The following is a 23,073-nucleotide window of genomic DNA, read 5'->3' as shown; positions in this document are numbered from 1 at the left end:
ACTATGGATCCATAGATATCGATGTTCATGCATATAATTTTAAAGTGAAGATAGTCAATCATACTCTACATGCTTAATGAACAGGCTTATATGGCTAACAGTATGGACAAATATATTCAAAAAATACACGAAAAATTATCTAGAGAGGTTTGTTCAAGCGTTGGTTAAATGCAAGAACACAATGTCAAACCTGGAGGTAATTTGTTGGGTTTTGGTATTCGAGTCTAGATTAAAAAATAGTGTAGTATCGAGATTGGCTAGATTTATTGGTGCAATGTTATTTCAATCAGATTTTACATTAATTAGGTACTGAAAATCTACAGGCAAGTTAGCTAGAAAAACTATTATGCATGCTTTTGTTGTGTGGGATTTGTAAGTAACAAAAAAAAAAAAATTGAAACTATTGGTACATTGGTAAATTGTAGGATTTTATACAACATATAATAAATTTGTACCTGAACATCAATAGCCAAGAAATCAAGACTGAGAAGTGTGTCAGGGTGAGAAGGGTCAATTGATTCCCGTACACGCACTATTCGCACTTTTACTAAATTAGGTTGTTGAAAAGGGCATAAATCTCTTAGAAATTGATCTTTCATTGTTATTATGTGTCTACATTGATTCAGATAAAAACAAAAGATCAGTCACCATAAGTTTAACTTAGTGAAGGTTTCTACAATAAAGTCTTGAGTGATAAGTGTAGAGTTATAACCTACCTTAAAATGCTTATACAATTAGCCTCTAAACTAAATACTCTAAAATAGTTTAAGAAAGAGAATGAAACAGTAAAGAAGTGTGCAGGGAAAAAACAAGTAAAATCATGAAAAATTGCTAGCAATTGGATCACATCCAATCCACTGCACATAGAACACAACATATAATAGATCTTAAGTGACATTAGGATCTTGCATTCATATTTTGTGTAACAATGCCTATGATGGTTTAATGTACATGAATATAAGGACAAGACTTCTTAAATACTATAATCATAGGAATAAAAAAGTTAACATGTAATCAGCCTTTAAAAACACCCTAAACCCTAAACAAATAAACCTGAAAGGTTCCTTGGGTCTTCCTACCGTCCGCATGTCACCCAAGAAGAAGAAAACGTGCCACCCAAACAAGTTGAAAATGCAGACAAACTTGGGAGCTTTCTTGGGGCTTTTTTTTAATTATAGGCATAGATGGTAATTCTAAATCTTATACACTAATTGCACATAATATACAAACTTTTACTAATATCTTATAATTTACACACACAATTGACAAGTCTAACGTAAATCCGATCTTGACTCTAATAATTGAGTTAAGTTGAAGTGGCATAAGATGTTTTTGTCACTGTTTTTAACATAAAATATTTTCTTTTGTTTTGGTTCAATTTTACGTAGTGACCTTAAATGTTTACTTTTAAATAAGATGAAAATTAAGAAATTTTTTTTTTGTAATAATATTGATGTTTAAAAATTTTTTAACGTCAAAAAAAAATATAGGTTGTAAAAAAAAACAGAAAACTTAATTTTCAGATATGAAAAAAAAAATTTAATATTTTTTATAAAGTAAAAAACAATATATTGGTTGTCGGCTGAGCTAGATCTCAAGCCCAGAAATCTAAGCCCAATCGCACCCCAAATCGGGCCGATCTGCGGCTCTGACGGACAGCCGGAACCTTGGGCATCTTCAGGTCGAAGTAAAGTAAGGTTTAGAGACGCTGGAAATGAGAAAATGTCGGTGATAATAATAAATTGACAGTAGCAATAAGCGACAAACAAAGATCTTAGATGTTTGGAGAAATAAAAAAAAGAAAAAAGAAAAACGAAGATAATAGATGTGTGCTCCAGGGGAATCGCTCATGCTACACTCTTGTTCTTATTCCTTTGCTTGATTAGTTAAAGAAGATTTGTCTTTCAAACCCCAAGGAGCAGAGATCTTAGCAATGCCCAGAAAATCCCTTTGATTTTCCAGACATTGATAGAGGAGTTAAAACAAGAAGCTAAAGAAAGAGAAATGGGAGGTTACGCGCTGGGTTTGGCTTTTGATTCAAAATCAGGGCAGATGATAATGGTGGCATTGCTTTTGATGGTTGGCTCTTTTTACGTTGGCAACCTTTTTGGCAACAATGCTCCCATTTACATCTCTCACGACTCTGACACTTCTTCTTCTTCTTCATCTGCATCTTCCCCTGGTAACTTCCCATCTTTACGACTAGCTCCTCATTCACTTGAAAGTGGCTGATACGCACCTTGGATTCAATGCCTAATACAAAGCAATTACCTTTATTATTATTTCTTTTAAGCTCTTTGATGTGTTTTCTTCAGTGTTAGCTTAAACTGAAAGGAAAATATGGGCCTTGTGGGTGGCCTATTTTCCCTAAAGTTTAAAAGCTAATAGACAAGGACACAACTTTTCTATATTTTAATTTATAGGGGGTCTAATTTGTTGGGTGAAGTCATAGAAGATGATAATTTCTTTGCAAGGACTGTTAAATTTGAAGTCAGTTCTTTAATCCTAAGCCAGATTGAAGTTTCTAGCGCTCAGTTCTGCTCTGCGCACATTGCATTGGCTTTGCTTGTTGATTCTTTCATTGTGCATAATGAGACGATGATGACCTTTGGTCACTAAAAACTATTGGATTGCTTATAGCCCTGTGTTTGTCTAAAAACCTACATATAGTAAACTATCGGATTGCTTATAGCCCTGTGTTTTTTCTAAAAACCTACATGTAGTATATATCAAACTGTTATTAATGATGCGTACAGTAATTAGCAAGGTTGTCTAGCAAAAGTGTCAACTGGGAACTTAGAGGTATATAGTGCAGTATGTAAAATAGCTTCTTCCCCTTTAAAAGGAAAAATGAAGAATTAAAAATAAAATGAAAAAAAAAAACGGAACTCAAAATTAACTGTCTACTATATCTTTGATGTAGAGGATTGGAATTTTATGCTTGGTTCACATCATATAGGATTTGACAGCACAGGAACTTTTGAATTTCAGCATCTTTATGGAGATGCTGCTGTAATTTCTGGTATCAAGTATATGATACATCCAATTTTTTAATGGCTTCAAACTTCTGTAAGACCTTAAATGCATGCAATGGACACCCCATCCTAGGCCTCCTACATTAAAATAGAAGCATATGAAAGGTTTGTGTATTATTTGGAAATATATGAATGCAGCAATGACTGACCTCATATTAGCCTCAGGGCAAGGCCTACCCTGAATATGTTAATAGCTTATAAAGCTTTTAGCTATGTTACTGAGATTTTAAAACTGTTTTCTTGGGAATGATATGGGTTTGTCTTCCTGCTCTTGCAGCTATATCTATATTTATTAACAAAGTTGCTCTTACATATCGAGAAACACCACTCGTAATCCCAGCAAATGGGATTAATATATGTCCGCTGAAGTTCAATGAGTATATCCCGTGTCATGACATCTCTTATGTGAAGCAATTGCTTCCAAGCTTGAATGTTTCCAGGAGAGAAGAGCTAGAGAGACACTGCCCTCCACTCGAAAAGCGTTTATTTTGTTTAGTGCCACCACCACAAGATTATAAAATTCCAATAAAGTGGCCCATAAGCAGGGATTATGTTTGGCGAAGCAATGTGAATCATACGCATCTTGCTGAAGTCAAAGGAGGACAAAACTGGGTGCATGAGAAAAATCAACTGTGGTGGTTTCCTGGTGGAGGTACTCATTTCAAGCATGGTGCAGCTGAGTACATTCAAAGGTATATACATTGACATGATTTCATGAATGCTCTACATATTTTTTGCAATTGCCATGGCATAAGTATTGCATGATACTTCCATCATCCAAGTACTGAAATAGGTTTAATCTTTACAAAATTTAGTGTAACTATTGTCAAAATTATTTTAACCTTTAATATAGAGTAGCAACTGTTGAGTGTTAAGCTTTGGGGCAATTTTGGTCAGGCTTTCCATCTTAGCAGTTTTGTCAATTGAAAGTGCAAGAGCCTCCAAAGAAATACTTGTTTCAAAAATGGGAAGCCATAGGAGCACCTAAGAAAACATATTCGAAAAATTGTTCCAGTGAAATGGGAAGCTGATATAGATGTGACATTCGAGGAAATTTTAGATGAATAGTTCCTCCCAGTTCTCATATTGTGCCACTTCATGTTCAGTGTTTGGGGATATAGTAACATGTTCAGTGTTCGGGGATATAGTAACATGTTCAGTGTTTGGGGATATAGTAACTAGTATTTGTCCTATTCTTTGTTTTTCTTTTTCTGGGTACGTATGAAGGAGACCAAGGGGGAAGCAGAAATTTGAACCTTGGATGTTATCTCTCCTTTGTAACTATCGTTATGCCAAGCGTTGGTTGTTTGTCCTATTCTTTGTTGGCTATATTAGAAAATCATATATATTCTTTGGTTATATGTCCATCAAACATCTCTTCTATATGATGTCCAGCAGCTTTGTCAAAGCACAGAACACTTTAAATGTGCCCTATATGGAGGAAATCTTCAATACTATGGTTATTTTCCCTGCTTGTTTCCTTTGGATTTCTCTGCCAAAAAGGCTATGAATGACTCCTTGCTATCTGACAACTCTGCTGTTCATACCGAGAAAAATCAGAAGGATATTCTGGATTTAAAACACTCTTGGGAACTGGAGAAGATTTCTAGCCCTGTTGGAAAGTTGGGTAGGGCATATATCTGGTATTGCTAGTCTACTTGTAGGACAGACTTCCTTGCATCTCTTTGTGCGCAGTCAGAATTATAGGATAATTATTTCTGATTTACATATGCATGAATGTGCTTGCCTTTCAAATTTAGTCACTACTGATACCTACTTTTCAAATTGTTTGTTACTTCGGATTATATATTTTGACAGCATTAGTTCTGTCTGGAGAAAAGGGATTTTTGTAGCTAGGCCCAACGAGATTGGGGTTAAGACATAATTGATTTGAATAGTATTAGCTATGTCTGGGCACCAGATGATCATCTTTATACTGGGCCTGAAGGATTTGAAACTGTCCCCTAGGCCTGGGTGAAATATGAGGGTTTTGATGAATGGGGTTTATTTAGGAATTATATAATTGAGTTTATCCATATCTATAGGCCGTACTTTAGGTATTGGACAGAATTTAACATTTTCTTTTATAACATGTTTGTACTTTAACTTTTTTTTTATTTAATTTCTAGTGGCATTATAATTTTTTTTTTTAATTTTATTCTTGCATTTTCTTGGACATACAGGCTAGGAAATATGGCTACTGATGAAACAGGTGACCTGCATTCAGCAGGGGTAACTCAAGTTCTGGATGTTGGATGTGGAGTGGCTAGCTTCTCAGCTTATCTTCTTCCTTTAAATATACAAACAATGTCTTTTGCTCCTAAAGATGGTCATGAAAATCAAATTCAGTTTGCGTTAGAGAGAGGAATTGGTGCAATGATCTCTGCCATAGCCACAAAACAGTTGCCATATCCCAGTAGCTCTTTTGAAATGGTTCACTGTTCTAGATGTCGTGTTGACTGGCATGAAAACGGTACTTTTCTGCTGTAAACTCTATATTCAAATTAACTTCTTGCTGCTGTTCATGACTAAAATTCGCAAATATTAGATTAATGTAACTTTTTGAACAAACCTTGCTGTTTGAAATTTCATTGTGGATAACAATGATGATATAGAAATAAGGTTACTAGTATCCTTATCGGTTGCCACTCATAATGCAGCAGCTAGGATTCATGTTTTGGGACCAATACCATCTGCTACCTCATAAGATTGCTTAGAAAGGTTATATATTGTGCATTTAGCAAATTCATTCTCATGTTTGTTGCATAAATCTCTACCTATGGATCCAAATATTTCCAAAAACACTTAATATCTGTAGTTTTCTCTCTTTTGTGTAAGATATTTGTGACCTTTTCTTCCCCCAAATTGAAGGAATATACCAAAGAATGAAGAACATACTTACCAGAACTAATTTTAGTTTAAAATGACTTATGTACTTCACTGCATCACAACTGAGTTTCACTACTAAAAAATGGTGGTCAGAAGAGGGTGCTACCTGATGTGGCGTGACTTTTATTTTATTTTTTATGTTGTGGAAACTTTTATTCATGGCTTGCCTATACTTTGAGAACTTGTAGGCAATTTGTGATTTGCAGGTATTGTAGTTTTCACACATCAGTATTAGGTTTGGTAGATTACTAGTTTGATTAGCTTGGAAATGGCTCAAACATCTGCTGCTGTAAGAGTGCCATGTTGGGAAAAAAAACTTTCATGTCACTTAAATTGCAAATTATAATACTTTGTTGTCTTGCAGTCCTTAAATACGTTAATGCATCCATGAGCTATAAGATAATTATGATGGAGGGGGCTTCTCCCATCCCCTAGCCTCCTCTCCCTCTAGCCTCTTCCTGCTTCAGTGTTTATTTCTCATGCTTTTCTGTTTGAGATGATAATATGATGTTAAAAATATATACTTGACTCCATGAAGGCCTTGTTTGACACCAATAGATTTCAGTGTTGCCTTGTTAGCTTTCTGGTACATTTTTGTACTCTGATTGGAGTTTCCTAGTTTCAATTCTTATCATATTGTTTCCTTCAGGTGGTATTTTACTCAAGGAAGTGAATCGCCTGTTGCGACCTAACGGATATTTTGTCTATTCGGCTCCACCTGCTTATAGGAAGGATAAAGATTATCCAGTAATTTGGAATAAGTTGGTGGATCTGACTACTGCAATGTGCTGGAAACTTATTGCTCGAAAGGTTCAGACAGCCATCTGGATCAAGGAGGAAAATCCACAATGCCTTCATCATAATGCAAAGTTGAAGCTCATTGATTTTTGTGATGCTGTAGACGAGACTAAATCATCATGGAAGATGCCTTTAATGAATTGTATACAACTAAGAAGTGCACAAACAGATCCTAGGAAGCTCCCTCCTAGGCCAGACCGTCTGTCCATGTATTTGGAGAGTCTCAGCAGAATCGGTTAGTTTAGCTTGCATTTGTCTAAGTTTTTGTTTTGAGATCACTTGGGTATTTTACCCAAATAAAAGTTCGTTCACGCACAAATTATATGCTCGATCTTCCAAATAATCATGATACTAATCCTTTTATGATTTTGAACAAAATTGGAACTGAATGGAAACATAGGATGTGTGGAAAAGCCTTCTATCACATCAGTTGACATTTTCAATATTAACAGAGAAGAAACTTCTCCCTTATGATTTGATTAGCAGAATCTATGAACTGAATGGTTTTTGAATCTGACACTTGTACACCTTGTCATATGTTTAAAGCTATCATAATTTATTGCTCCTTGCCAGTTCATTATTATGTTACGTCTGAAAGCACTTGCTTGCATAATATCTTTTGCAGCACCCACAGTATGAGTCATCTAGTTCAAGTTTGGGAGTACATCTTCTGTTAGAAAAAGTTATGCTAGTTAATTTTAGCAGTTAATCAAACATGGGATTATGGGTTTCTTTAACATTCTAGTTAATATGTTTCGACCTCTTGATGTGCCATGGACTTATAACCAATTAGGTCTTTAGATATATCATCTTTCTTCTTTCATGGTCTTGAACCAGTGTAACAGGCACCCAGCAATGTTCTCTTTCCTATCAGCTAATCTTATTCTTAGGGCTCTGCTTCTGAGCATTACAACAATGACACTACTCTTTTATCCTGAGTTTATTGTCTTGTTCATGTAGAAGAGACACCATCTGATAATGTAAGCCTTGAATTTATATATATATATATATATTTGAAAGTATATATGCCTTGAATATATATAGAATTCTTCCTATTGGTGGCAATAATTTTGGGCTTGTGCTAATCTTATTACCATTATGCTGAATGGAATGAATACAGTTAAGCTTCTTCTGCTCATATTTTTTTGATCAGATAATTGTCATCCTCAACTGAATATGACTTTTTCAAGTTTCTTTCCTGAATCAAAGACAGTTTGTTTTGAAGATACCTTTAGTGCTATGTTGCATGGATATTAATATGAAGGTCGAGTGAATAACACATTAATCAGTTTTAAAGACGATTTAATTATTATGAACTGTCAAAGAACAGAAAATGTAAATTTCTGATAAAGGATTAGTGAACAAGAAGAATTTGGGGAGTTGAGATTTGTTATTCTAAATTTCATTTTTCTTGTTGCTTGTGCATCTAAATCCTGGATCATCTATGTCTTGCCAGCTGCTTATGTGTCATTTTAGTAGTTTATGTGCTGTTTGACTTGGAAAACTTGCACTAGGTTACATCACAAGGTATTTTACCTTATTTGGGGCATATGAGTAATACCATTTAAGACCCTTGAGATATAATTCGAGTCGACATGATAATTGCTTTGCACATTGACAACAGGAATCAGTAAAGAAGAATTTACGATTGATACCAACTTTTGGCAAGATCAGGTTCGTAATTACTGGAAGCTGATGAATATTAGCAAGATGGAATTACGGAATGTCATGGACATGAATGCTTTTTGCGGTGGATTTGCTGTAGCTTTGAATGAATTTCCCGTTTGGGTAATGAATATAGTTCCTTCAAGCATGCATAATACCTTATCTGCAATTTATGAAAGGGGTCTGATCGGTGCTTTTCATGATTGGTAAGACATCTTCTCTTTTTCACTATATTGCTAATTTTCATGGGCAATAGGACCAGAGATATGAAAGTTCTTGTTGGCAGTTTTATATCTTTATTAGCTACTGTTAAATATATATGATTATTGTTCAGGTGTGAGCCATTTTCAACGTATCCACGGACATATGATTTGCTGCATGCCAACCATTTCTTCTCTCACTATAAAAATAGTGGAGAAGGTTGCCAGCTGGAGGATATCATGCTTGAGATGGACCGCGTTTTAAGACCTCAGGTGATTGTTTCCATAAAGTTTTTCTTTTGCTAGTACATGCTGAAATTGAACTTGAATGTCATGGTTATTTGAGATGGTGGCATAGAACTTCTGCTGTTGGCTGAGAAGCAATGGCTGGGCGGGCCTCTTCAGACTATTATGATTTAAATCCTTCATTTACTATTTCATAAGTATCATTATTAGGAACCCACATGGAATATTATCATACTTAATTACATGTTTTCTGACACCTTACTTGTTCATACATTTTGCTACATTACTGCCAAGTTTCTTGGGAAGATTATAGAAATCATCATGCAATTTTGATCTATTTCTAGTGATGCTACCATGTTCATTGCAGAACCCTGAACGGTAGTTTAGAAACTTTGAATGAGAATGTTGCGATGCAGGACTAGGAATAATCAAACTATAATGGAGGGACTTATTACAGTAAATTTTCCTTTATGTGCTTATTTGTAACAAACTTTTTTTAGAGTTTTTAGGCTATTTAAATTAGTTTTCATTATTTTTTATTTATTGGTTAGGGATTAGTGTATTGGCATGCTAGTAGCTTTAGATTATTGAGATATTATGAATTTGGATTTGATATTGAAGTACTGCTACTTTACCACTTGGTTCTCTCTTCCATCTTTACCTTATTTCTTCTATTTCTTTTCTTTCTCTCTCATATTCTGTCTATTCTCTATTTCTATCTCGTTGCCTTACCTTGTTCTACCTCAGCTAGAAATCCAAGGTAGTCATGTTTAATGGGGCCTAAACTGTGAAGATTTATGTTTGTGTGTTTTTTTCCCTTTTTGTTTCTTTTTTCCAATTTGGGTGTCACACATACCAGCTATTGTATGTGGTGTAGTTGGACTGGAGACTGACATCTACCGTCATCTTTGCTTGCTTGGTTACTTGGTTTATAAGCCAAGTTGCTGATGATTTAAACTTCCATTGTACATATTTTATTCTCAGGGATTTGTTATAATTAGAGATGAGGATTCTATTGCATCAAGAATTCAAGATCTTGCTCCGAAATTTCTGTGGGAGGTTGAATCACACATTCTAGAAAACAAGGAGAAGCAAAGAGAAAGTGTTCTAATCTGCAGAAAGAAATTCTGGGCTATTGTTGAAGAAGTTACTGCATAAAATTGCTATATTAATGCAGGTGTACTTCCAACCCCTCCAAAGGTCTCGTGACTCTTGTACCATGAGTTCTCCAGTTTTTGTTCTTTTCCTTCTGACCCCTGTACTTTGTAAATACTAACCTTATTAGTGGTTACAAAAAGTGCTCATTTTTTTTATGCTGCAAATTTAGTTATTACTATGTATTTTTTAATGGTAAAATCATTTATAGTATTAACAAATCAATCACCTTTCTTCCCACTAATTATTTTGACATTTAATGAATAAATGATTAAAATTCTAACAAATGCCCCTTCCCGAGGTGATGAACTAATTCAGTAGTGTTAAGATAAGTTGCAGTGGCAGAAGATGTCAATACATGAGATCATATAAGATTTCTCTTCTTAACATGATATTCATGTATTGACTTCTTCTGTCACTGTAGCTTATCTCAACCCCCTTTAAACTCAAAGATCTCAAACTCAAGGTGGTATGAAACAGACCAACTTGAGTTTGGAATCTAAGTCAAACTAAGTCTTATATAATGTCTCTGCGACTACTGCAGTTTATCTTAACAAGCAGAATTTCTCTATTTTGATCACAATGATTTTCATTTAAAACTGTTATGCTTAAGGCCTCAAATTTGCCAACTGCCAACCTAGTCGATTCACCAACTAATACTTAGAATCTATGGTTACATAAAAGCCACAGTAAATGGGCCAAACTTTTCTATAATGCAACTGGGCTTCTACAAATGGGTGCTAGAAATTCTGAAGTTAACATGGAAACTCATTCCAATTTACACAATGAAAGTTAGGATCACTTTCAAGATTAAATATAAATATTAGACAAACTTTACTAACCACTAATGAAATAACATACATAAGACTACTACAACAATATTTTCTTTTGTTTTGGCTTTCAATCAACACGAATTTTTTTCTTATAGTTGTCTTGAATGGTATGCAAAACTGGATATTTGACCAAACAAATTAATGATATCTGTTACTCCTTCAAACTACATCATTAATAAGTGAATTTTTCATCAATATAATTGTATTGTGTTTATTTTGTTATTTAAGTTACCTTTTTGTCTTTTATAAAAATATTATAAATCATGTGCATTGCATGTGCCCAAAAAATTAGTAATTGAATAAAAACTAGGAAATGCTAAAAATGTAATATTTCTATTATAATTGTTCAAAATAAAGTAGAGTTATACACTTTATTCTCACAGAGAAATACTTTATAAATATTTTTATTCTTAAAAAAAAAGATTATGATTTCTAGATATGCAAATGCATTTTTACATTTTTCTTTCCAAAAGCAATAACAAAACAATATATCTTAATCTTGGAATCTCAATTTGTTAAAGATTTGATTTGATTGAGAGAATATACTAATTCTTAGTTGTATCTCTCTTACAACCTTTACAAAAAATTTTATATTCTTGCATCCAACATTTACAGCATCAATTAAATTTGATAGTAATTAGTAAATGAAAATATTCATTGCATGGAAAAAAGTGTATACAAATATATATAGGCAATAGAATAACAAGAGTCACAAAAAGGAAACAAGCAGGCCACATCACTTGTTAGGTTAAACTGTTTGAAGTTTGAGTTTTAGGAGAGAGAGATGAGTTGGTCTTTGGAGTGCTTGAGCTAGCGAGCCATGCAATTAAATAGAGGACAATCAAGTAATTCAATGGCAGCAACAACAAGCAAGGAGAGAAAAGCCTTGAACGTGTGAAAAGAAAAACTGATATGACAAGACAACACCCCACGCTTGTCTGCCTTGTCCCCACACTACTCTTATTACATACTCGCACCATTATTTCAGCTGCTGCTTCGATGAACCCTCCCCCCCCTTGCCTTCTTCAATATCTGCCATTTGCTTCTTCTTCGTCTTCTCTTCTTCTTTTATTTTATTTTTTGTCTATTTGCATGGACACCGGTCACACTCCCTCATTTATTAGACTTTTGGGCCACACTTTATGAAATTACAAAGCATTTTTTGGAAGCATGAGTCATGTCTTCACCTGAATACACCAAATTAAAACCAAACTACCTACTTCACTTGCTATCTGCTTTTTATCAGACTTTGATTTTATTAATTTGGTACAACTTGGGTGATGTATGTAGCAGCTTAAATATATAAAACGACATTACCTTTTATTTTGTTGGGGAGGTCATTTTTCTCACTCTTTTCCACCCTTAATTTGACTAAAACATTATGGGAGGAAAGGCAAAAAAGGCAAGGGTAATACACCAGTAACATATGGGATAGAGAGAGAGAGAGAGATAGAGATAGAGAGGGAGCGAGAGAGGATGAACATGAGATTTCGTTGTCTTTTTTTTTTTTTTAATTCATTTGAAGGAAATAATCTCGTAGGTGGGATCCACGCGGATTTTATCTGTGATTTTGTTTGATACGATTGAATAATTATTCTGTAAGATGTAAGATAAGAATATTTTTTTTTTATTTTAAATTTTAAATAAGAAGAATTTGAATTTAGAATCTCTATCTTTTAAGTAGAAGCATGGTTAGAAATTATATCTATAAAAGAGAACAAGTGTGGCTAGGGATGACTTCAATGTTATGATTGGTTTTGTTCTTTTATTTCTTTCTTTCTATAAATGAAAAATGTGGTTATGGACATTACTTGGAACAATTTCGGGGGTATTTATTATGATGATATTACTTTGTCCAAGTGGATATGGGTGGCAAAATTTACTTTTGCTCTTTTCAGTCCACTTGCTCTTCTTCCTAATTAATACATGATTCTCTCGACAAAGCATTTTGGCATATCATCAAAGATTGTCATACATATACGGCTGAAATTAATTTTTTTTCAATTGCTTCAAGGAATTCAATTCAGGAAGGAAAGGTTTTGATAAAATAATATAGCATAGCTTGTAAATAATTCAAAATTAGGGCTATGGGTGAAGAAAATTATATGGATGATGAGGGTAATTAAGATGAGTAATAATATAAGCCCAAAAAAAATCTTCTCATGTTATAATAACATAAAGGAATTCTACATTACCATTGTTATTAATTAAAACTGAAACAAAAATCTTCAACATGATGGACATTATTCCCTTAATCATAAACATGGGTAAAGTATTAATTAATTCCAAGTATAGGAAAGTAATAAGGTACAATAATTAGCGGTAATAAATTATATAAGTTGCAATTGTCCTTTTTTTGAACGTGCTAAGAGCCTAGCTAGAAAAGGAAAGCTATACTTTAGCTGCAAAAACACACACACACACATCTTTACATGCCTCTCTTTATCCAAATTAAAGCTTTAATTTAGTTAACGAACAGCTAAACACAGCTTCCATAATGCATGTTTGCTTTGGTCTAATCAACAAAAAGCAAACTGAAAGCTAAGGATTGCAAATTGGTGATAATGTCTTCGATCTTAGCCAAAAGGCTGAGAAAGTTACAGTTCATCGGATACTAATAATGTCATCATGAAAAGCCTTTCTAAATATATTCTTTTCTGTGGGGTCTTTCTGATTTTCTTCCAAATTCGATCGCTTTTAACAAAATTAACATGCAAACTAACTCAGTCCACTCATCAACGTACCTTCTAGGCTCTAGCTATGATAATTATGGAACATGGGGCTCAAAACAAAGCTGTATATCTTCTTGGTCCTGTTTGTTGAACTTGTAGCTAGTCCAAGAAAAAGGATAAGGGGAGCCAAACCTTGGAACTTGTCCCTCTTTAAGGAAGGGTAACAAATTTTCTGCCCACTCACTTGTCCTCTTACTAGACATATATAATCCAAATAGAGTTCCCTACGTATAACTAAGCTGATATTTCAAGTACTACTGCCCAAGGCCTATGTAGGGAGATGTCATCCGAGAAATTTACTTTCTCAGGGGGAAAAAACATGGAAGCAATAAAAAGAAAGAGATTTCATCCAAGAAAAAGCTTAGAGAGAGAAAAATTTTTAATAGCTTCAAAAATGTAGAAAAAGGTGTGATGAGATGTTTCAAAATGCTTGGCGATGAGGACAATTTCATTCCCATCTGCAATAGGTCAAAACCTTAAAAGCACTAATCTCCAACAGTGGAATTCTTCACTCTCCCCCAACACTCTCTAGCAGGGGCCAATGAAATCAATAATGTTGGGTTGGTCCTAGAAGATTTGCATATAATTAAGTAAAAAGAACATGATGTCTCAAAAGCTTCTTGCAAACTCTAATTATCTGCTCATTTTCCACTTGCTTATTTTGTTAATCTTTTGTCCTATCTTTCTTTAACACTAAAAGGTGATGTCCAACTTCCATTTTGAGGCATAAAAAGCACTTTGTGCTTTGTAAAAGCAAAGTCGGTATTGTAATCCAATACCGTACCGCCTAAAGTCCGGCAGGTCAGGCCCAATTCCTTTTTTTTTTTTTTTACAAAAAAGGAAACAAAAACAAAGATGATATGCCAAGATTTTTCTAACATGATAGCTCATAAGTTTGCATGTAATAAAGTTCAGGAGCCACCCAAGCTTCCTTTACCTACTTGTGCAATATGAAAGCCCTAGCTGTTTTTATGAGCGCTCATATGGTACATTTATTGTTCAATTTTAAGTAAGTGAATATATTCTTTACTTAAAAGAATTAAGTTCAAATCTCTATTAATTTTTAAATTAAAAAATATATATTTTCAAGTTAAATTATTGCAAAAGAAATAGTGGGGTTAGCATTCCAATTTCTTATGTCATTATATCAAAATGGAAGCGTTATCTTTTGTTTCTTTCAAACAGAAAAAGGCATGCATAATCATGCTTATCAACAAAATATATTATCAGTTTAATGGACCCAAAAAATAAAGGATCTTCATGGTGATAAAGTGCCCAATAATTAATCTCACACCCGCTATAAGTTCAACGAATTAGTCGGCAATGCCTTAATTTCATCTAAATATTATTGCTAGCTAGAAAAAGTAATTATTCTAGAGGTATTCCTGTAATAACCGGATAAATCAAACAAATGCAGAAAGAATTTCCACTAATGTCTTTTGTTTTAGCTTTTCCACGCCTTTTTTATTCCTTTGTGTTCTACCTTTCTTAGTCTTGCTAAAGAAATGAAGGGGTTTTACATGACTTGTCTTTCCAAAATCTTGAAAAGAGAAAAGAAACATTAATCTCTAGATTTTCCTTTTGATGAGATTTGATTCACAAGTAGAATTGCAATTATAATAAAACAATCTACTTGAAACGTAAAGGTACTAGCACCTCCTTGCTACCGAGACAAAGCCTCATCAGTATATTAATTGATAGAATTAAAAATGAAAGATTTAGTTCTATATATTTGACGATCTAAATCCAGACTAAAAGAAAATATACAGATCCTTTAGTTTTAGAAAATAATTTCATTTTCATTTACACTCTGAATACGATTGATATGATAATACCAATAATTAAATTTGAAAATTTGGAAACAAAGGATTTTCAAATGTAACTTAAAAAGTTGGCAACAATTGATAGGAACTTTCTAGTTTTAAGAGAATTGAAAAATAAGGTTTCAAAATTTAATTATTATGTACCCATTTTCATTGACCGTTTTTAAAAACCTGTTGATGGAGATGGAAATGGAAATGAAAGAACGTTTTCTTAAACTACAAGAACTTAATTACTTGTTAATTTTTCATGTCTTTGAGTTATGCATAGTTCATCTTTTACCAAGTCAGTCGTATATAATTGGGCTGGTTTAGATTGCTATCCACTTTGGAGGCATGGTTTTAAATTTATATGTGTTTTTTCTGAAGATTCCTCTTAATGGTATCAATGCGCTCTCATGTGACTTGGTGAGGGTAGCCCAGCTGCATGGCTTTACAGCTCAAATTTTTTGTTATCCTCCGATTTCTTTTTATAGTCTAATGTAAGCCACACCATCCTTTTGCATCTAGAGATATTGTTTTAATGGTTTATGCTTATATTTTTTATTTACAAATGGTAATGGGTACCTTATATTCAGATATCTTGCATTGTTAGAATAAGAAAATAATTTCTTCTAAACGAAAACTTTTGTCTATAATAATCCAAATTTTGTCAAGATTCATTACCAATGAATATTACCTTCAGAAGTTCCAACAGTAAATTTATAGTAGTACTCATTCATCGATGATAGTTAAGCTATTTTCCATCGATAATGTTTCAAGCAATACTGATTGAAAATTTCATCGATAATGTAAAATATTTCGTTAGCAATTATTTTAAAATATTATTTTATTATAACTATTTGACCAAAAATTGTTGTCGATATTTCATCAGTAAAGATTTGTAGAAAGATCAGTGGTATTCCATCGGTAAAATTCATCCAAATATTCCATAGTAAACACATAAATAATCTGTCGATATACCTATATAATTTTCATTTACCTACATGCTATAGGCATTTATTATACCATTTCATACAAAACATTAAAACACTGTTCATCAAAAAAGTTATTACATACAAAAAAATCATCAATAAATATATATTAATTCTTGAAGTTAAAAGATACAAATATCTCGTACCATTGGTATATGAATTCTTGAAAAGAAAAAAAAATGAATAAAGAATCATGTATAGACCAAATGCTAAAAAGTATAGAGAATGTTCATTACTAAAATTAACACTACTAATGAAGAAATTCTTTTTGCCAATAAATTTTTATTGAGAATTACCAAAGAAATGCTGATAAAGTGTTGACGGAATGACGAAATCTGTAGTACAGACTGAATTTCGACGAACTATCGATGGAACTACCAACTGAATTATCGTCAAATTTTAGATAGTCAAAAATTGGTCGTAAAGCTCTTGGACACGAAACAATTACGTTTGGCGGTATTTCAAATTATAAAATTCCCAATTGGGCTTCCCCTCATTTCCCCTAATTTCTTAAAAATTCCTAAGTCTTTTCTCTCTCTTTATTCCCCCTCTTCAACTGTCGATTGGTTTGCCTATGTTGTCCCCGCCCTTTATCACCTCCCCCGCTTTACCCACTCATGGTCCCTTCGCTTTCTCACTGTCTCGCTTTTTCCCTCGTTAATATGTCGAGTTTCTCAGTTATTCTTTCAATTTTTTTTCTCATTTTACCTCTTTTCTTGAGCTCTATTTCCGAAGTTCTCCCCAAAATCATGTGAAGCTCTTGAAGAGGATTTGCCTTTGATGAGGGGTCATTGGGATTTGAGATTGGAAGTGAATGGGCTTAAGGTTTGGTGGCTTTTGAAGAAAAATGAAATAAAGTTCAGAGAAAATGAGAGAAAAGAAGATTTGGAAATTGAAGGGTCTTAAAAAGAAATGAAGAGGCGAGCTGATTCTTAAAGTCCCACCCAAAGATATCGAGACCTTCATGTGAAGTCTTAATACTTTAATCAGGGTTTGCTTTTATTTTTGGTTGCCGCGTGTCAGGTCTCGAGACATGGCATGAAGGTCTCGAGACATTGTAACTACCATTTAAAGTCTTGAGACATGGGATAAAAGTCTCCAGACATTGCAAGGTATCGAGACACTGAATGAAAGTCTCAGTACCTTTCATATGCAATTCAATAAAACAGTGCTTTATGTCTCTCAAAAATCATTTGAGGATCAATGGTGATTTATAAATAAAAAATATGATCAATTTTGAGGTAAAGCATATGAAAAACTCATTTTTGGACCTGCGTAAGCGTAAATTTTTGAAGAAAAATTCATCGAATGGTCTTAAAGTTGGATGACCTCTCTTAATAATGCTATGTTTGTATGAAATGACATATAATATGCACAACAACAATAATTTGCATAGATCCTCATTAAAATTATATCGACAATACAAACAAGAGTTATCAAATATAGCATCAACAGTTTTCAACATATGAACACATAGATTTCCTAAGGTAAATTCATCGAGCCTAAATTCTCCTCTAATCTTGCAAAATTGTTCTCTATCTAAAAGTTTTGTGAAGATATCAACTAGTTGACTTTGTGTACTTACAAATTCAATAATTATATCTTCCTATTGATCATGGTCTCTAATAAAGTAATGCCTAATCTCTATGTGTTTAGTCCTTGAGTGATGGATAGGATTTTTAGTGAGATTTATGGCGCTAGTGTTGTCACATTTGATGGAAATTCTTTTCATTTCTAGTCCATAATCTTCTAGTTGTTGCTTCATCCATAAGACTTGAGCATAACAACTTCTAGCAATCACATATTCAGCCTCGGTAGTGAATTGTGCTACATTATTTTGTTTCTTGCCAAAACCATGAAATCAACATACTACATAGGAATTGACATGTGTTGAATGTGCTCTTCCTATCTATTTTGCATCCACCAAAATCAGCATTCGAATATGAGTAAAGATCAAATGTAGAACTCCTTGGATGCCATATTCCTAAGTTGGGTGTGTCTTTCAAGTATTTAAAAATTCTATTGATATCATCTATATGGGATTCTCCAAGGGATGATTGAAACCTAGTACATAAGCCTACATTAAAGCTTATGTTTGGTTTACTTATGGTAAAAAAAGCAATGAACCAATGATAGACCTATAGAGCTTTTGATCAATGGACTTACCTTGTTCAACTTTTATCAAACCTTGTTGTTGTGCTCATTAGGTAGGATCTTGTACTTTCAATGCCAAACTTCTTGAGCATATCTCTTGTATTCTTGGCTTGATTTATGAATCTTCCATCTTTCCTTTGTGTTATTTGAAGTCCAAGGAAGAATTTAGCTCACCCATTATGCTCATATCAAATTCACCTTGCATAGTCTTATCAAAATTCTTGACATAGAAACTCATTAGTAGCACCAAAAGCAATGCCATTAACATAAACTTGTATGATTAAAATGTCTTTACCTTTGCTTTTGATAAAAGGAGTTTTATCAACCTTCCTTATATTAAAACCACTTTTGATTAAGAAAATTGATAAGGTTTTATACCATGCTCTAGGAGCTTGCTTTAAACTATACAGTGCTTTTATTAATCTAAATACATGGTTTGGAATTGTAGGACATTCAAAATTGGGAGGTTGTTCTGCATACACTTCTTCATTTTTAAGCCTATTTAAAAAAGCACTCTTAACATCCATTTGAAATAATTTGAAGTTCATGAAACATCTAAAGGCTAAGAACATCTTTGATAACTCTATTTTATAGAGTTATTTTGTCATATTTTGAGCTTAGGAATAGGTTAAATCCTTAAGTTTAGAGTCAAAATTCTTTCATTTTAGTTGGCTCTTTTAAGTTTTACTTTAATTGTTTTAAGTAATTGATTTTAAGTATATTTTATGTTGATTAAGTCACTTTCTTAAGAATAGTAACTTGTCTTTGATTTTCTTGAAGGTGTTCGATCGAATGGGGGCAAAATAAAGAAGAAAACTCAAGAATGTACACAAGTTAGGAAGGTTGGCACCGTGACCACGGCTGGCGCTACAGCGCCAAGGAGAAGAATGGTTGCACTATACTAAAGGCAATAAGTGTGATGTCGTAGCACCAGAAGAACGGGCCACAACACTGAAGAAGGATGAAGCATCATTCATTAAGCCAAAAATGTGGCACTATGGTACTAGAAAATTGAGGTCGCGATGCTGTGCTGACATCTCGAACACTATGTTTTTTGAACCTTATATGAAATAGGGTTTTTTAAGGCTATTTAAAGTTACCTTTGGAGCAATTAAAAGGCACATTTAAACTAGGGGTTCTTTGGAGAAAAAGTGGCCATCAAGCATCCAAAAAAAGTAAGAAAAACTTTGGAAGATTGAAGATCAAAGCCTAACAAGCTTTAGTTTTTTTTTTCTTCTCTATTTCTTCTTTGACTTTTTTGTTTTGTTATTAATGGTTAAACTTCTTTGGATTATGTTTTTATTATTTAGCATGAACTAAATTTCATTATCTAGGATTGTAATTGAACCCAACATGTAGTTTGAATTTTTAATACTTTCTTTTTCTTATGATTGGTTTTGTTTGAGTTGTTTATTTCAATCTTGTGATTAATGTGTTTGATTGACTGATCGCTAATTAGATTGATAGGGTAACCTAAATGCAACTTGGAAAAGAGAGTTTAGAAATAGCATATGTTCAAATTCAATTAGATGAGTTGATTGATTTGTTCTGCGTGTAAGATAAGAATATACTTGCATGTCATATATAGCTAAAATTTGAGTATAAGCTTAATGAGTCTTTCTTAATTTCAATTTACGTAGGAATATAGTGAATTGGTCGAGAGAAATAATTTTATAATCTATTTAGAAGATACCTATAAATAAATTAGAACTGTAGGTTAGCAATTCAGCTTGTCTAGTAAGTTGAGAGAGAGAAAGAAATTCAAATGAAGTGTTGAGGGAAAATTATAATTTTAGGCTTTTTCTTATTGATTTCTTAAGTTTAAATTTCATTCCTTGTTAATTAGTTTTAATTTTGTCTTAATTTTAAATTGTGTGTTTATGAAAGATTAAATTGTTTTAATTTTAGTAATTAACGAATTTTGGTAATAAATTCTCCTAGGAACGATACCCTACTTTTCACTATATTACTTATCAGCGATATGCGCACTTGCATAATAAATCAAACAACAAGCTTTTGGCGCCATTGCCGAGGATTATTTTACTAATTTTGGTTAATATTAATATCAAGTAATTTTAGTATTAATTCAAACTTACTTTTTCTTTATTTTCAAGTACTCTTGGTCAGTGTATGCAAAGAGTTAAAAGTTTGAAAATTGTTTCTTTTGGTATGAAAATTGACAAAACTTTTCAAAGACTTCAAAGGAAGAATTTACAAGCTTTAACTCATCTCCACACAATGGCTGACGAAGAAGAGAATAAGTCATTGCGAGTATATGTTGTGCCTTTTGTGCAAGGCCTTCATTCTAGTATCCAAAAACCAGCTATTCAAGCCAATAACTTTGAGATCAAGTCAGCAATCATTTAGATAATTCAAACTTCAGTACAATTTAGGGGGTTACCGAATGATGATCCAAATGCTCATATTGTGAACTTCTTAAAGATTTGTGATACGTTTAAGTATAGTGGGGTTACTGATGATGCTATTAGATTAGGGCTCTTTCCTTTTTCGCTATGAGATAAGGCAAAGAGTTTGTTGAATTCACTCTCAGAGTTGATTCTGTTTTTACTTGGGATGATTTGGCTCAAAAATTTTTGGTTAAGTTCTTTTCACTAGCTAAGACAGCAAAGATGCAGAATGATATCATGTCTTTTGTGCAATTTGACTCAAAATCACTGTATAAGGCTTGGAAAAGGTGTAGAGATTTGCTTAGAAAATGTCCATATCTTGGGTTATCGAAATGGTTGCAAGTACATACTTTTTATAATGGTTTATTAGGTCTACTTAGAACCACTATTGATGTTGCAATAGGTGGAGCACTGATGGGTAAATTTATTGATGAGGCTTATGATTTGTTAGAGGATATGATTTGTTAGAAGAAATGGCTTCCAATAATTATCAATAGCCTTCTAAGAGATTAGTACCAAGGAAGGTTGTAGGTGTTCATGAGCTAGACGCAATTACTGCCTTAACTACACAAATAGCGACTTTGTCAAAGAAATTTGACTTTTTGGCTGCTCATGCTGCTGAAAGCCTTTTTGTGATATGTGAATTATGTGGGGAAGGGCATGCCAGTAATCATTGTCCTTTTAATGTTGAGTTAGTGCAATATGTTAGAAATTATAATGGGCAGCACTATAATCCTATTCCAACAATTTCAATCCTAGTTGAAGGAATCACCCTAATTTCTTATGGAGAAACACTCAAGGACTTTTACCTTTAGCAAAGCCCGTTTTTCCTCCTAGATTTTTGCCATAAGTTAGAGCACTTGTGCTTGAAAAGAAGCCATCAATGGAAGAGATTTTCATGCAATACATGGCAAAGAATGATGCAATAATCCAGAGTCAAGTGACTTCACTCAAAAATCTTGAGACATAATTGGGACAGCTTGTTAATGCTAGCAATAATCGACCTTAGGGAACTTTACTGAGTGACACTAAAACTAATCCTAGAAGAAAAGGAATGGAGCACTGCAAGGCAATTACTTTAAGGTGTGGTAAGCAACTTGATGAGGTGAAAGGCAAGAACATGGTAGATGGTGGAGATAGAGTTGATCAAGAGTATACTTTTAGCAAGCAAGTTCAAGTTGATAAAGTTAAAAAAGAGGAAGAAATATCTACATCACCACAGGTTAAGCCATATGTGCCTCAAGTTCTTTTTCCTCAGCATTAAAGTAAAAGAAAGTGGACAAGCAATTTGAAAAGTTTTTGAAGGTCTTCAAATAACTTCCCATTAACATTCCTTTTACAGATGCTTTACCCAAATACCTGCTTATGCAAATTCCTTAAAAAAGTCATGTCCAAAAAAAAGAAATTGAAAGATTATGAGAAAGTTGCACTTATTGAGGAGTGTAGTGTTATAATCCAAAATAAGCTTCCACTAAAGCTTAAGGATCCGAAGACTTTTTCTATCCTTTGTACTATTGGTAATGTTGAATTTTCTAAGGCTTTGTGTGATTTCGGCGATAGTGTTTCACTTATGCCTTTGTTTATTTTCAAGAAACCTGGACTTGAGGAGATAAAAACCATTACAGTTACTTTGCAGTTAGCTGACAGATCAATCAAGTACCCCATTGGGATTATAGAGAATGTTTTGGTTAAAATTGAGAAATTTTACATTTCAATAGACTTCATTGTGCTTGAAATGGACGAAGATGTTGAGATTCCTCTTATTTTGGGACGACCATTCTTGGCTACAGTAGGAGAAATTATAGATGTGAAGAATGGTAAGCTAACCTTCAAAGTTAGAGAAGAGAAAGTTGTGTTTAATGTGTTCAATACAACTAAGTATCATTCCTCTACAGATAATTGCTATGGAGTGGATTTAGTTGATAAGTTGACTAAGGAGGTTTTTGACAAATAACATCCAAAGAAACCCCATGAAGTTTTTTTGGTTCATGCTACAACAATAAGAAATGACAATGAGGAAATTGCAGCTGTTGCTCATTTTTTGGAAGCAACATCACAAGTGCCCTATCTAAGAAAACTTCAATTCATTCAGCAAGCATCAACTCTTGAGTTAAAACCACTACCACCACATCTTAGAATTAAGCAGTGGCATGACAAGCATATT

At 33.4% G+C, this 23,073-nt stretch overlaps 2 protein-coding genes across 2 annotated transcripts; both read left to right on the top strand.

Moving 5' to 3' along the window:
• The first annotated feature begins 1,754 nt into the window (after positions 1-1,754).
• LOC18598815 (S-adenosyl-L-methionine-dependent methyltransferases superfamily protein) lies at positions 1,755-10,155 on the top strand. Its single transcript, XM_018121984.2, has 7 exons — positions 1,755-2,182; positions 3,313-3,727; positions 5,219-5,508; positions 6,574-6,957; positions 8,347-8,593; positions 8,722-8,860; positions 9,818-10,155. Exons 1-7 carry the CDS (start codon positions 2,005-2,007, stop codon positions 9,989-9,991), a joined length of 1,827 nt encoding a protein of 608 aa, XP_017977473.2. The 5' UTR covers positions 1,755-2,004; the 3' UTR covers positions 9,992-10,155.
• Positions 10,156-21,963: 11,808 nt separating this feature from the next.
• On the top strand, positions 21,964-22,863 carry LOC108661968 (uncharacterized). The gene is made up of 2 exons (XM_018120964.2): positions 21,964-22,131; positions 22,252-22,863. Exons 1-2 carry the CDS (start codon positions 21,964-21,966, stop codon positions 22,861-22,863), a joined length of 780 nt encoding a protein of 259 aa, XP_017976453.2.
• Positions 22,864-23,073: the final 210 nt, after the last annotated feature.

The sequence above is a fragment of the Theobroma cacao genome, chromosome 5, assembly GCF_053813885.1.
Source record: "Theobroma cacao isolate CCN51 chromosome 5, ASM5381388v1, whole genome shotgun sequence".
In the NCBI taxonomy this organism is placed as follows: Eukaryota; Viridiplantae; Streptophyta; class Magnoliopsida; order Malvales; family Malvaceae; genus Theobroma; species Theobroma cacao.
Note: the sequence above shows the minus strand (reverse complement) of the source record. Positions and strands in the feature narration are given on the sequence as shown.